Source organism: Plectropomus leopardus, chromosome 5, assembly GCF_008729295.1.
Source record: "Plectropomus leopardus isolate mb chromosome 5, YSFRI_Pleo_2.0, whole genome shotgun sequence".
Taxonomy (NCBI): Eukaryota; Metazoa; Chordata; class Actinopteri; order Perciformes; family Serranidae; genus Plectropomus; species Plectropomus leopardus.
The window spans coordinates 22,121,639-22,138,336 of NC_056467.1; the positions used below are offsets into that span (position 1 = coordinate 22,121,639).

Here is a 16,698-nt window from a genome sequence, read left to right on the forward strand (position 1 = left end):
AAAAAAATGTAATTACGGGCTCTTACAGGGACCACAAAAGCGTCCCTGTGGCCCCCCAGCAAAAAGAGCACTATATGGATTTCTCAGTGTGTACTTTAGTGGACAGGCACAATAAGATGATGTATTTGGATGAAGTGATTTGAACACCAGGTTTCACTCCTCTCACTGTTACCACCCCACCTACACTACATGGTTATGTAATTCTGTACCAAGCATTACCTAACACCACACAACTTGCCAGATGGGGCTCCTCAGGCTGCTGAATATCATCAGACAGAGGGGGGGGGGGGGGGCTCATGCATATACCCTCACGCCTGCTTCACATTCAGGTCCTTGACATTGAAAAGGTCTGGGAACCCCTGGGGCTAAAATATCCCAGGCGCGGGCACGACACCAGTTGTGCGCGCTCCCGGCGCCGAGTGCAGATTCACAGCAGTCAGACAGACAGAGAGACAGCCGGCCAGCCGCGATGACTCCCACACTGCCTCAGCGATGTCGCACCCGAGAACAGTTTTTATCCTAAAAAACATCTACCTCAGATGATCAGCTGTGAGTCCGCGCGTGTGTGTCCGAGAAAAGCGTTTCTGCACTGCGATGCTGACAACATGTTTGCTCGTCGAGAAGCTCAGCGCTGTGCAGCATAGAGGAGGCGGCAGAGTGGAGCAGCGTGCACACTTACAGGTAGGCTGCTAAACTGGGATTGTCACTGAACACCACGTACTGGTCACATCTTACAGGGTTCTGCCGTCGCGCTGAAGGTGTCATCTCAACACCCGATTTAGGCTCGTTTTTCATCGATCAGCCAATAAACATTGGGTTGCTTAAAACATCGCGTGTGTTTGCATGTGTGGTTTTTTTTTTATGGCTGACCGGAGATCTGTCAGGCCCAACAGGTCAGAGTACACAGGTGGTAAACTTTTCATACTGGTTCCCAGTTTAGTTTAGTGTGCTGGTGGTGTGTGTTTGGTTGCATCACAGGTTATGAAAACAAATCTGAGTTTATCTGTCAAGGGGATTTTGGAGCTGCTTTTCTACGAATGCAGTGGGTGGGCACAACATTTTAAAGGCCTGTGTAATCTATTGGAGTAACAAGCCCTGCTTAAAGTGCTGCCAACAGTATGGGATTTTGTACATATTTATTTTATAATTTTACATGTTTGTACCTTTTTATGATGAAGCTATTATTATTTTTGAGGCTGCACATTGTTGTGTTGCTCTGCTGAATGTCATTACTGTATGACATATGTAATGTATTACTGTAGCCCAGTGATGCACCACCCGTAGGCCAAAGCTGGCCCCCAATAGGGTGCAGGGTGGCCCCCCTGACCATTTTCTAATTCACAATAAAAATCAAGTGTTTCATGCAGAGAAACATCATATCTGTTGTTTTGTGCTTTAAGTATGCATAAGGTGCCAGAATACATACAAAAGTATCAAAAATAGAGCTTGTTTATCAAAAAAAAAAAAAGTACCAGTGCAGGATTTCATGCCAGACTGAGGTCAGCTAAGCCCCTAAAGTCCCCAAACCCTAGAAATGTCCTAAAATTCTAGAAATGCCGCAAACTCCTAGGAACTTCATAGAGTCCTTCTGAAATCCTAGAAATGTCCTAATGTTCTAGAAATGTGCTAAAATCCCGGAAACATCCTTAAATCATGGAAACATCTAAAAGTTGTAGAAATGTCCTAAAATCCTAGAAAACATGCTTAAATCCTGGAAATGGCCTAAAATCCTAGAAATGTTGTAAAATCTTAGAAACATTCTAAAGTCGCAGAAATGTCCTAAAATCCTAGGTTCTAAAAAGCTGTAGTTGCCAGTGGCTGTACAACGCAACTTGTTGGGCAACTATTGATTTCCAGGAAATCTTCTGTTTTAACCATGTGTGAGACTACGTTATAGTTTATGGCTAAATTGCGTGATATTTGATCAGTGCAGAGACTTGCCAGCGCTCAATGTAGCACTTTAGGAACTATATATATAAAATGGCATTAAAACATAGTAGAATAACTTCACTTTACACTTTGTTAAGATACAATATTTACTTATTTATGCATTACAGAAATAAGACACTTTTATTTTTAAAGTAAACATCCTTTTTTACTTAAAAACCAACAAACTATACATTTGCATTATTTAAAATGGCATAATTTCTCTCAATATGAAACATATCAGTGCTTGATAAGGATATTTTGTGTTTTTGTAAGTTTGGTATTCATTCAAAATAATCTTCAGAGAAACTGATTAACAATATTGATGACTATTGCATCACAACATACTGTAAAGCCTTAAATAGAAAATGGGAGGATAATAGAATATGTACACATTAGGCATTTCATATTGAGCTGAAATGATTAGTCGTAAAGGATTGACAGAAAAGCCCTCAAAGTAGTAAACCTTTCTGCAATCAAATCATAGTTTCAGTCATTTTTAAACCATAAATTCCAAAAAAACCAGTGGGTCCACTTTATAAAATGTGAGAATTTTCTGCTTTTCATTGCCATATGTTTCAGTTAACTGAATATCTCTGCCTTTTTCCGTGTCAATCCAACAAAACAAGCTACTTGATGACATACAGGGTTTTAGGATGGACTTTTTTCATATTTTTTCTCACTATTTAAATGGTAAAATAAATCCAGAAAATAATACATTTAAAGACAGAAACTCATACCTCTGTTATATTGCAAAGCCTGTACCTACACTGTGAAGTACTTTTATGTGTGTAGGAGTGTGTAGGGACAAAATAATAGGCACATGTTTGATATTATATGATGTATTGCAATACAATAACACAATCACAGCCTCAAAAAGTACAACAGTGTAGAACATGAGCTTTACAAAGATGGTAATTGTTGCAGGGAAGTTGTAATGGATTGCGTTAGACTGAGCAGGTGATCTAGTATCGCTCTGCGGGAGTTTCTGTGACAACCAACATCGCGTTGGTGAGCGAGCAGCGCAGCGGTGACGCTTCATCCTCCAGCATTACGGTCATATTCCTAAAATATTTGTCCCACTTTCCTCTTATTCTTTCTCTTGTTGCCGTTTGTCTGTTCTAGAGGAAGTGAATTTGTACTTAAAAACAGAAAGGCCTGTACTCCACTGTAAGGCTTAGGTGACAGATCGGCTTGTTGATGAATATTTGGGTCTTTGTTGTCTACAACTTAATCGCCCTGCTGTTCACCCTGCTTTCTACCCTTCATCTGTGACCCTGATGGTTGCAGGACAAAGATTGAGCTCAGACAGCGACTCAGTGTGAGATGAAATAAAGTTAATCTCACTCTGGTCGATTTCAAGAAGATTATAAGGTCACATGACCCATCCTCCTCCTCCTCCTCCTCTTCCTCCTCCCTCAAAAAGTAAAATGAGTGACAAAGCTCCAGTAAATATGCTTGATTTGAACCATTGTCTGCGTTGTGGCTCGCTGAGAGCGCACGCAGCACACCGGCTGCTGTCTCAGTCCTGCTAGATTTAAGCAGCGACGAGGTCATTGCTTCGGGCAGATTGTCAGTCTGATGGCGATGATGACGATGTGTCAGAAGATGTGGTCAGAGGTTCCTCTAAGGCTTCATTTTCTCCCTCCGCGTGCTAACTCATCCTCACTCTGGAGGAGCTTCAAGTCACGGTGGACAGGAGAGAGGTTACCATGGCAACCACAGGCCTTTCTCCACTGCGTCTCCCTCGCCTGTGTTGACTGCATTCCAGAGCTCAGAATGAGAGCATGAAACCAACTTTACACGGGTCGGTCACATCCTCTGAGGGAGGAAGATGTTTGTGTTTCAGAATCATGACATGTGTAAGCTACGGTACATACATTTTATAAAAGAATAATCATTTTTGTCATATTCGTCAGTGTTTCCCACAGAATTCGAATGTTTGTGGCTGTAGTTGATGGCCGACAGTTTCAGCAAATATGACAAAAAGTTTGTTTTTTTTTTAAAAAATGTATTTAAGTTACCAACTATAGCTTTAACGGTGCAATTAAAGATGCTGATATCATTTGTATTTCATTTGATAATTGATAATCACCCAACGCGTGAGCTCTCCTCTGCTCTGTAGAGCATTATATGGTCTTTGAGCTAATTGTTTTAGTTTTTTTAGTAAACTTTGGTTTACTGTTGCAGCTCTCATCTGCATTGTCAGTGAAAAAGCTGTAAATCAACTGTAGGCCTTCTACTTTGAACAAATGCCATTAAATTGAGGCTGGGACATGGTCTTTGACCCAATGGGGATCTATGGGGTCTGACGCATGTCGAAGGATTACAGCAGATGGGAAATAAAGGGATGGTGTGCACTCAGGTGCTCTCTGATCATTTTCAAATAGAAAGCATTTGTTCATAGTATATTATTAATGGTCTTTTAAATAAATTGCAGACTTTGTATTCTCAACAACATCTAGATTTTTTTTCATATTAAATATATTCCAACCCAAGGCTTACTGCAGACGCCTCAGTGAAAGAATCAATCATCCTCTTTTTTTTATCATAGTACAACTAGACCAAACTTTACTGCGCATTTGACAAACCCCAATGATGTGAAACCACGTCCCTGCCTTCATTTACTAGCCTTGCTCAAATATTTTCTTCAGGAGTCAAATATTTTCCTCACTAGTTAATGGAGAGCAAAACAAAGCTAAAAGGAGAACAAATATTGGATTTACATTCACTTTTTGGACTCAAACACATCTCCAAATGAATGCTAATGTTGCTCCGTATCTGCTGGATGTGTAAATAAGCAACTGTGTTTACAGTGTGTTTTCCACAAGTGGACAAAAAAAATCTGCTATTTCAGGATTAAGTCATTTGTTTTGCATTAAGACTGCAAGTCAACACAATATTCAAGGCCTTTGTTATATACCAGGTGATTTTGGGATGCTTTCATAATGTGTGTGCTGTTGGTGGTGATACATGCAATGAGCTGCTAGACTTTTGTAAAATGCCCAAACCAGTCACTAAAAGAGGTGCTGTGATGCACTGCGTTCCTGCCAAAATCTTAAAAAGTGTTTTGATGCTGTTTGATATATTACCCAGCACTACTGTAACTACCCCTGCTGACCAACTACACTTGGACCCTATGGACCTTTTTTTTTTCTTAACTTTCTTTACATGGCCTTGTTCATTTGTTTATGTGGGGTTTTTTTTTTATTGTTTGTTTATTTGAATGTAGGGTTTTGTTTTGTCAGTTTTCAAATAGCATACAGTGTAAGTGGCTTTATACCTGATGATTTCCTTTTTTTTATTTAATTAAAAGAAAATATATTTTAAAAAAGTCTGCAAGTAACCTGCAGGGATTTAAAACTAAACACTTCAAGGTTCAGAAATTTATGTTACACCCTCCTCATCTCTCCCAGCACAGCACGGCATTTGCAGCTGCCTTATAAGAGAGGACAACCAACAGAGATAATGACAAAGCAGCCATATTATTACTCACCTTATTATTACTTGCCACAATACATGCTCTAATTAGCTAGCTTACATTTCTATTGTGACAATCTGACTTAATGTGTGTCATTTATAGCCCATCTTAAACAACGTAGGTGTAGATGTTCATAAAAGAAGCTGTATTTGTGATACAGAAAATGGGTAAATGGCAGTTTCTCCTTTATTTTCTCCCTCCTCTTATATGTGAAGAAGAAGCTGTGACTCACTCAGACGCATCTGCTGTGTGTTTGCAGCCACAACTACAGTATGTAGGCAGCCATTCTTCATGTCCGAGCACCGGCTCATACCGGCTTCATAAACAGTGCACAAGATTGTGTAGGCTGCCCTATTTTTCTTAAGAAATGGCATGTAGGCCATCAGATACCAGGGCAACTTCCTTCTGTGCTGCCTCAGTCTCCTGACATCAGAGCAAAGTCTTGCTCTTTTAAGTGTGACAGGTAGATGAATCATTTTTGTTTAATACTTCCTGATGTGAAGTGGTGAAAAGATGTTTTCTGCCTCATTTACAGCAGTTGATTTTAAGCCTTCTAACATTAAATTTGGGGATTTAATGGCTCCTGGTTTGACTTTGCTCTGTTTTTCTCTCCTGTGACATGGCACAATGTGTCATGTGTCGTCCATTTTTCTCTGCCATGCAGAGCAAGATCACCTCCTAATATTATGACCTTTTTTTTTTTACAAAAAAAAAAAAAGTGATGGCTTCATCTTTTTATAGCTCAGTCTATTTGGGGCATTTCCAAAATAGTCTTCTTTTGTGGTGTTTGCTACAGTAGAACACTGTTCCTGTGTAGCTCTCTGTTGTCCTCAACTCGTCTCCTCGCAAAGTCATCACATCAAAACGAAAAGCCAGGCAGGAAGCTCTTAAAGCACGCAGCCAGCGAGCCTCCTCTGCAAAGTAAAGTACAACATGTCCCTACACTTGACAACACTCGCTGATGTCTGATGTGGTACAATCAACAAGGTCAGGCGTTGCACTGTGTGCCATGCAACATTTCTTTTTTATCGGGGGGAATGCAGTCGCAAGGAATCTCTGCCCTACATTAGCGCCACATAGTCAAAATATTGTTAACACAGTGAAGATAATGGCCACATCTTGATGACGGTGCTTTGTTTTTCTGTTCTCCTACTTATTTAAGAGCCACTAATTAGACTACAAGTATTCCTAATGCTTCCAGTTCTGCATTCTTCTGACTTTCCAAACACTTTTTCCCCAAGTGACCCTCACAAAACAGCACTTATGATGTTACACTACTCCACATTAAATTAGTTTGCTCTGTGTGTGTGTGTGTGTGTGTGTGTGTGTGTGTGTAATGCACTGGCTCTCCTCTGGCAAGGTTATGGTGTCTATTAGAGAGGAGATCCAGCATGAGATGAGGATAGAGGGGAGTCTGATCTGGCCTGTATTCCTGCCTGCTCACATTCTGCTGAGTCAGGAGGTTTTGTGGAAGTCAGTCAACTCAGTGAGGCTACGAGCCAAAGGGGCTGGTGGGAAACTGCTACTACAGCAGCGGCCGGGCCGGATGAATGTACATGTTACTGCTTAGCAGACCTGCTTAGGGAAGAGGTAAAAGTGCCTCTTGTTAATCGGAGGGATTTTTTTAATGATGTGGCAGGACCTCTGAGGTGAGACCTGTTTTTGTGCACTCATGCCCGAAGTTACTGTTTAACGCCAAGCACCCACATGTGTTAGGAGGCTGGTTATGGGAAGACTGCAGAGGAACGTTAGGAAGAGTCTAGTTTCGCTTCATCAGGACTTTCCCTCTGTTTGTTTACAGCACATAAAGACAAGAGCAGTGATAATGGACTCTGGTACAGAGTGACAGTGATAGCGGCTGTCACAGTGTCAGTCTTCTCATGGACTGAATATGGACACATAAAGAAATATATTTATGACAAAAAGAAAGTTGGTCAATATCAAAATCGAATAGAATAGAGTATCTTTATTGGCATTGTACAGATAAATGCAGAAATTCATTTGCACTGCCTGAACGGGGCTCAAATAGAATAAAACGGGGGCTTCAATATAATAAAATAAATCAATAGACAGTAAAAGAGAATAGTTAGGTTATATCTCACATGCATACCCATACACACACACTGGTTCAAGCATACATACACAGTATCTACAAATACACTATATCAAAGTGAAAGTATTGCACATAGAGTATTGCAAATTATTTTTCCTGTGTAATACATTGGACTTTTTGTAATAGTATATCAAGGGAGAAAAGGAATTGAACCAATACTAGGAGTTTAGCGAAAAATTGAAGAAAAGTACACAAAAACATATGAACCGGTCCAGCACTGTTGCACCAAATTTGGTCCCCATGCGTAAGCAGTGTCTGTAAGTCCCCTCATCCCTCAGCTCGTCATTCACATCTCTCTTGTGCACCTTTATTTTTTTTTTTAGTTAGTTTGCTGTAGTAGTAATAGTAGTAGTAGTAGCAGTACAGTAGTATGGTAGTGCACATGCGCAGACGTGCATGCAGACTGTTGAAGTCGCTCCTGCTCGTTTTCTAACTTTTTCCAGCTTTAGGCCATTTTATTTTATAGTACTTGTTTTTTTTTTTAATCAGTAACTTGGTAAGCTTTGCCCTTTCTAAACATGCTATCGGAGAGAGTTCTTGTTTGTTTTTTCACCGTGGAATTGCTCTACAATTTTTTCTTTCCTATTTTGGAAACCAAATTTCCCTTTCTTCGTAAAAGGCATGACAGTGCACGCTGGTGCTCCAGCAGCAAAAGTGGTCAATCGCTCAGCTTTAGCTACATTTCGAGATGAATCGTAGCTCAGGGGCGGACTAGACCATTTTATGGGTTGAGTGGGGCCTGGGAGCTCCTACTATTTTTGAAGTAAGTCTTTCAACCAACAGGCCAATTTTAATTTAGTTATGGTACTAATTCCAGGAATTTTGAGGACCCCCCCACCACAGTGCCCCTGAACAGGTTCATAAAGGTAGTATGTGATGGTGTGCTACATGACCCCTGATTTTGTGTGTGTCGGTTAGTTTGCAGCAGTGTGATTAAAAACAACAGTATTCAGGAACATGTATCATGTGAGCAGTGCAGCACGGGAGCTGGGGCTTATCTGCGTTGAGTTAGCATGTTCTCTCTGTGGGTTTCTACAGGTGCTCCCACAGTCCAAAGACATACAAGTTAGACTAACCGGTGATTCTAAATTGCCTGTGAATGTTGTCTGTCTTTATGTGTAAGCCACTCCACCTCTTGCCAAATGTGAACCATAGATAACCACCATAGATAATGAATAGATAATAGATAATGGATGGGCATCATTTGAGAGCCATAAAAACTCAAAATCTTATTATTATTTTATTTTTTTAATGATGCAAGACGCATTTTAGTTTTTTTTTTATATTCAAAGATATACCATGCAAAATTTTCCTAAAAACAATGTAAAAACACACACAGAAGTAATCCTTCTTAATCATCACTTATGACCCACATGAAGTGTGTGGTGGTGTATTCTTCTGCAAATACTCTGCCAGTACTTTTCTTATTTTTTTTGTGTTTGAGGCCTTTATAGCCGTGTACCCCCACAACGCTCAGGTGAGGTCAGGGCTTTATAAAAAACAACCAGGGATCAGACAGCAAGAACTGGCATCCTAGAGACACAGCATTGAAAAAAACAAAAAAACAAAGCACAAATATGGTGAGGCACAATGCCAAACAAGAGTGGATCTGGGGTTGGTTTTTACTTCACTTTTTCTGGCAGTGAAATATTCCAGTGGTGGTGGTGCTAGCTGACACAGTGGAAGTGGTTTTTTTTTTAGATATACATGTATAGTTCAGAAAGCTTCTGACATCACCACCATCTTGAATAATTTGGGAGAAAGCTGTGTTTCATGGCAGGGTGCTAAATTATTGTATTTGGTTACCAAATATAAACCTAGGGCTGGGCAATATATCAATATTATATCAATGGCATGATATGGGACTAATGTGATCTTAGATTTTGGGTATCTTAATGTCATCTGTGTTGTCTTTTCCTGGTTTAAATGCTGCATTACAGTTATGTGATGCAATTTATCAGAACTTACCAGACTCTTTTAGCTGTTCTATTATTTTCCTTTACTCACTATTGATAATGGGGGTGAATATTTTGTGAAAGCACCAAAAGATAACCCTACAATATCAACACAATGTTGATATTAAGGTATTTGGTCAAAAATATTGTGATATTTGATTTTCTCCATATTGCCTTGCTCTATATGAATCTCATTGGTTTTTATGAAATGAAATGAAAACCAGCTCCTATTATGTAAGGCAAAAACCCATTGTCCAAGTTTCAATTGCTTACATATTTGAAGTGAGCAAAATAGAAACATTCAAAACTAACAACCCTCAACTGCAGATGTTATCCAGGGACATGGACTGAAGGCGCTCTGACAATCATGACATTTCCTTGACAAAGATATGAGTATGTTTTTGTTCCCAGCTAAAACCTGTCAGTGCTCTGCTAAAAAGAAGCTGATGTTCTCGTGAAAGCATCCTTTCAATTTGCAGCCTGACATGCATTATCAGCGAGCCAGCTCCCGGCACTGTAGCATGATGTCATCGCAGATTACAGTCTGGGCTCTGTGGATCGTAGCCTTTAGAGTCGCGCTCTCTGCAGCCTCAAGTGGGTTTGCCGTCTGGCGGCTTCATTGCATCGGACTCTTCCTCCCATATTCTTCTAACCACACCACGCTCTCTTGCTCTCTCCTTCTCCCTCCCACTCTGTACAGCAGGCTGTTGCAGTCAGGCAGCATCATGGAGGCTGGATGTGTGGTTGCCGCGGTGATTGAGAATGCTGCCTCAGGACCCCAGGGTGAACCAGGAAGTAGTGACGTCCTTGAGGGGTGAGTTACACTCTTTTTCCTGCAGTTTCATAAAAGCTGAAAAGAATGATGAAGAAGCTTGTGTATTTGCATTTGAAAGCCAATCTCATTTTTTTCAGACAGAGGAAAACTGTCCCTGTTTAAAGCTCCATTAGTTCCAAAGCTCACTGTATTTCATATGATTTCACATTTCATCTATGTCATTAGGTGTGTCACTGTGGATCACATTAAATTACACTGTGTGTCCGTGTTCTCTGCCTCACGTCCTGATCTCATCACGCTGAATCACTGTGACAAATCCAAGGCCTGTCTCTGTCTTTCCCTGTCTTTGTTGCTCATAAAAGTTGTGCTGAATGAACCTCACCCTTCACTCCCAAGCACATTGAGTCACATTTCAAGTGAAGGTTTTGTGAAGCACTCCCTTGTGGGTGGATTGCCTTTATGGCTCTCTGAATAGTCAAGCTTTGCTTTCCTGAGCGTGCATAAAAGACGCCATGGTTTTTGTTGTCACTGCCGTAGAAAGAGATGCTCCTTTTTTTCATCTGTACCAAGGACTTGTTCTACTTCTGATGGGGAAAAAATGGTTGTTTTTCATGTTTTGTTAATGCGTTTCCTCTTGGATATTAGACATTTAAACACCACAGACCTAATACATGTTTTTTTTGGGCCATTCTGGTGCAATGTCATGATTTGAGCCCAAACCACATATTGTGAATTCATCTCCCACACTTGCTCCCTCTGGTGTATTTTCTGATAACTGCACGTCTTATTGTAAACCTCAGACTGCATGGATTTTAGCCTTAAAAATGCCACTTTTGTTGTGTTTTAATTCTTGCATTGCCTGTCTGTGTCTGCAGAGATGCGCTACCATCTACTGACCTGGACAAAGACGATGCCTTACCTCATGCAACCAACAGTAATCCTCCAGAAGACAAACAGCCACAGGAGACATCCACTGCCATGGTACACACCCACACACACACACACACACACACACACAACTCTGACTCATCACAAACACACAAATACACACCAATGGACACGTAGTTCACTTCTTCCCTGAGGCGGCATTGATTGTGTAGGTGATTCACACCATGATGTCACCACATCATGATGTCACCGAGGTCATATGGCACTCATGTGGGAGTCAGCAGTCTGAGTGATGAAGGTGTGAACAGGTGAACAGCTGTATGTGAGGGTGCGTTTAAATAAAAGTGCTTATAACAATATTGTCACGGACAAGTGATGTTGTCACCTCTCCTGTTGAGTTTTCTACTGGTTACTCCAGTTTTATGCAAATATCCTCCACAGTGGCTCTTTCTTTGCATCCTCCTCCTGTGTTTGAGGTTAACGTCTCTTGGATGAGTAACAAAACTCCTGCAGCTTTTATTATTTATGATATTTATAACTATAAATCATAGACAGAAATGTCTTAAGAGCAACCTTAATGTTTGCAGATTCATTTTGTGTAAATAATGACATGGCCTGATGTAATGTAACATAATGTAACATAGCATGATAGAGCATATCTCAGCATAAAAACGTAACATAACTTTACAGTAGCACAATATAATATTGGCATTAAATAACATAACATACCTTAACTGGCAAAAGCATAACAGTAGCATAACGTATGATTTACATGAAGTAACTTAGCATGGCATATATAAGCAAAACATAACACTATATAATGAAACAGTTAAAAACATAATCTTAGCATGAAATAACATAGTAGTGGCATAGCATATCATGAACATGAAATAGAAATAGCTTCGCTAATCTTATATAAGCAAAAAATAACATAGCATTGCATAACATAAGAAGACATGATATGAGCATTCAATAACATAATATAGGTTAAAGGTGTACTATACCATACATATATTTGTTTGTAAACAGTAACATGAGTAAAAGTAAAAGTGAAAGCCAATCTCAGATTCACTCTCGTTTTGGAGCATGCTTTGTCAGCTAAAAGTGTTACAAACATATCCCGGGCTCCCCTTTTTTATTTTAATATCAGATGTTCAAATTTGTGTCTCTCGTCTTACAACTACTGCTTCTTAGCGACCAGCGTAACCATTCCTGACTGCAATCACCTCTCCATCAGTCGTCCTGTGACTGACTGACGCTTATTGATGTCTACTTTCTCTGTTTGACAGGTGAAGACTGATGAGATCACAGAACACCCAGCCGAGCCCCTCCTGCGCTCCTGCGTCAGCACAGCTAGCATGAAGGTCAAGAACATGAAGAAGTAGGTGCTCCCCGAGACAGCATTGCTGCTATTATGGGCTGTAAAACAGGGCTCTTATCCAGGCCAGTGAAATGAGGACCTATAAAATGACGGCGGCGCAGACAGACAAGTCAGCCTGCTGCATCTCCAACCCTGTTCCCTCACCGATCGACCTAATCTCTCTTTCTTCTCCCTCTTTGGCTTTGCTTTTCTCTCCATCACGGTGTCAGTGTGGTGAATACTGATGAGCGGCTATTGTGCTGTGTGTTTTTTTTTGTTTTTTTCAAAGGCTGACGTTCCCCAGAGGTCACTTCCCCAGGTTGGCAGAGTGCGCCCATTTCCACTATGAGACTGTTGACTTTGGCAATGTTCAGGTGAGCCCTAAAAATAATCACACAGTGACTTCTGCAGCAGAGTTACTACGTTAAGTAATTCTGTCTTTGGCTGAAGTTCAATGGCCATTTTGGGTGAATTGCTACAGAAATGCATCGATTCTGAAATGCAATGTGGCAGCTGAGTCAATGTCCTCATTTGTTTCTTCTAGTCTTCATTGTATTTTCCTTCTTTTTCCTTAAATGTCCTATCAGAGTGGTCAGTGTGTCAATTTTATCAGGAGACCTATAATACAAGGTTCCTATGGCCATGAAGTTCCTGAAAAAGTTACAAATTATGAAAACTGGTTTCCAGGCCAGAACTTTTTGGGAAAGTTTTGAAACTGTTTTTGGTTATTTTTAAAATATGTTCATAAAAGTCCCAAAACATGTCTAAGATTATGCAAAATATGTTACTGCACCATGTGACTGTTGATTGGATTTTCAGTTATCTGTCCCCCAAAAAGGGGGCGTGGCCTTGATGTTTTGAAAAGTAGCGGTTTTTGCCGGTCTGATCTTTTGGCATTTGAGGCTGGTTGGTGGCAGAAATGTCTGCTTTGTGAGTAAAAACAGCGAGCACTAGCAGTTTGTTCATTTGCAAATGCCTGGGAGGAGCATGTTTTTTTTTTTGGAAAAGTTATGAAAATTTCTTGGTGAAAATGTGTGGGAACCCTGATAACATTTGAATTTGTCCAGAATAATACCCCGACATGCACAAATCATTATGTTTTCACTGTTACAGATTTTATTAGTCCCATTCCTATTAAAGACATGAGCCGACTCCAGCAGCGTGCTAATCCTCTGCATTACAGTATATTAGTGTCAGACTCATCTGACCTGTAAACCTGTGATCCTTATTAGTTTAACTTAAGCACATGATGTCAACCAGTGAGTAAATGAGATGCAGCAGTTTCCTGGACAGACAGCTCAGTCTATCCAGGAATAGTAGATAATGACTCATGAGACAAAATAATTGGGGGTGTGGAAACATAATGGTTACAGTTGAATGTAGTTGGAGTTAACTGTTATATTTTACACTGTTTTCATGACATTATGTCAAAACTTTTGGGGGATTTTTTTTTAGCCATGCAGGCAGCACAGCTCCAAGGATGGCAGTGTCGTTTTGTCTGTGTGTCAGTTAGTCCTCCATAGACTGAAATATCTCAGCAACTATTGGATAGGTTCCCATTAAAATTTGTTCAGACCTAGGCTCCAAAAGATGAATTTTTGTCACTGTAATGATCCCCTGACTTTTTCCCGTAGCACCGTCATGAGGCTGACATCTTTGGTATAGAGTGTAATGTCTTTAATTTTGATGGATTGCCATGAAGTTTGGTTACAGATATTCATGTCCAGCTAAGGATGAATTGCATGAAGTTTTGATATTTCAAAATACTTGCAAAACGAATGGCATTCCCATCACACTCAGCTGTGCAATTGATTTGGCCTTATAGCCTAAGATGTATATTTAAGTATCTGATTACTCCTAATTAGCAACTTGCAAAAAACTTGCGATTTAGACTCGGTGGTGTAGATTCTTGGTCTTGGTTTTTTTTTTTTTTTAAATCTGTTAGTTGGACCATTAGCTGCTCAGACTTGATTTGAGAATTCTGTCTTATGGACCTAATTGTTATGGATATAATGACTCTCACCAGCCGACAAATGAGTTGGCCATACAATCTAGGAATTATTTTTAAGTATATGTTTATTGCTTATAAGCGACTGTTAGCTGCTAACATGCTAAACTAACAAGAAAATTAATTTATAACACATTTCATACGAAGGCAACCCAAAGTGCTTTACAATTTAGTCAAGTCAGAGTTCATTATAGGTCAATCACAAAGCATGCCCCAAAGAACTGAACGATAGTCATTTCAATTCAGTTTCAATTTCAGTTTGATCTATGAAGTCCATATCAAAAATCACAAGTAGCCTCACAGGGCTTTACAACACACCACATCCTTCTGTCCATGGACCCTCACTGTGGATAAGCAAAAAATCCCCCCAAAAAAACCCTTTTAAGGGGGAAAAATTGTAGAAACTTTAGGAAGAGCAACTGAGGAGGCAAACTTTTTTACTTTGATTCCTGCAGCTGCTCATATAAAGTATTTGCTGTTGCATGCAGTATGCACACATTCCAGACATACTGTACTACTTCATCATAACACAGCGCCCTGAACTTTGACCCTCATGCTCATATTGGCTATCCGTTCCCTTGGATATAAAATGAAGTGCAATTAGCAGAAGTCTTAAGAGACGGAGGTAACCCTAGAGATTCTAACATGTTATACTCAAGACAGTAAAACCATATCTGCATAATTTCTTTGTCATTGTTATATTAATTTTTTTTTGTTAATGGTTATCTTTATGATTGTTTTGTTTACTACTTTGTTTACTTTTCTATCTACATCAGTCACTTGAATACACTGCCATCTGTCATTGCGGCTTCTGACAGCTGTTACTGAGCTGTCAAGCCGTCAGCTGTTTGGTTTAGTAGCTCTGTGACATGTCTTCCGCTGCACAGAGGATTGTGGGTCAGAATAGCCAGAAAAGCATGCTGACTTGCATACTGCAAAATGTGACCGGATGCAGTAGAACATCCTGGTATTTTAGGCATACTGCATTTGACATATTGGGACATACTAAACCTTTTTTTCTGGCATAGTAAATAGTGCGGTATTATTGGTCTTGGAGCTCACAGTACATCTGCTGGACATCAGCATGTTAGCATTGTCAATGTGAGTATTTTAGCATGCTGGCATTAGCATTTAGCTCCAAGCTTCCACATGTGCCAAAGCATAGCTCACAGTGCCACTAGCATGGTGTAGAGTCTTGAACCTATTTTTCATAAATACCTGCAAGTTGCGCTATCAGCTGCAAAGTCTTGATTTGAGTATCCTTTGTCATGGACTGAAGTTATTAATATGCATATGATGACTCCTAACAGCCAACAGATTTGAATTTTTAGTCAAAGAAGTGTGTCTGGAGCAGTGATGGGAGGCAGTGAAGCACTACTGCTCAGACTAGTTTGGAAGCGGCTGTGAACCGCCTGGTTAACCTCGGTGCAGTTCAGTTTGCTTGCCAGCAGAGTGCAGCAGTCGTCTCTCCACAAATACAAGCTGCTAGTGGAGCTCAATGCAAAAAGAGTGCATGAGCAGTGCATGCATGCTGTGGGGGCTGAATCTCTACATGTAGCGTTAATGGACTACAGAGCGGCTGGGCTGGATGGGACTTAAATCCCAGGACGCTCTCCCTCTGTTGGGTAAACGTCCTGCTTTGGTTACCATGACTGTGCGGGCTCCATCAGCAGAGTGGAGGCAAGTGAAGCAGCACAACAGTTTCAGTGACCTTGAAAAAGCTCCACAGGGACAAGGAAAGCCGAACTGAGCTGGAAGATAAATATCAGTCCTGGAAGACACTGTGCACTCTGACAAACATACAGGTGGACGCATGCCACTGTGCAAACTGATTTATTTCTACTTCTTTGTGTGATTTTTGATCATTTTTCTTACTTAATCTGACAGATGAGTCTTTGTTCTTGCTGTATCTCCCATGATGCATTTGTGTGCCTCTGTAGTCACAGACTGTAGTGGCAGGGAGGGAGGGTGCTGATCAGGTCTCATGTATCCTAATCACAGAATAGCACAAGGACAGCAGACTGCCTCTGTCTGCAGCCTTGCGTACTGATTCCTCCCCAGATTAGCTCCAGTCTTGCCTTGAGAGTGCAATGAATGAGAATTGTTTTGAAATGAAGAAGGGTCGTCTATCTGTCGTGTGCAGCTTTGCCTCTGTATGATGAATGAGTGTGTGCATTTATGTGAGCCCGTTT

General features: G+C 40.5%; 1 protein-coding gene across 1 annotated transcript in view; it reads left to right on the top strand.

Annotated features, from left to right (window-relative positions):
- The first annotated feature begins 461 nt into the window (after positions 1-461).
- arhgap32a (Rho GTPase activating protein 32a) overlaps positions 462-16,698 on the top strand; it is a 33,878-nt gene continuing 17,641 nt past the window's right edge. The window contains 5 exon segments of the mRNA XM_042487002.1: positions 462-681; positions 10,176-10,289; positions 11,126-11,231; positions 12,428-12,519; positions 12,788-12,872. Coding sequence (XP_042342936.1) covers positions 10,201-10,289; positions 11,126-11,231; positions 12,428-12,519; positions 12,788-12,872 — 372 coding nt within the window. The 5' untranslated portion in view covers positions 462-681; positions 10,176-10,200.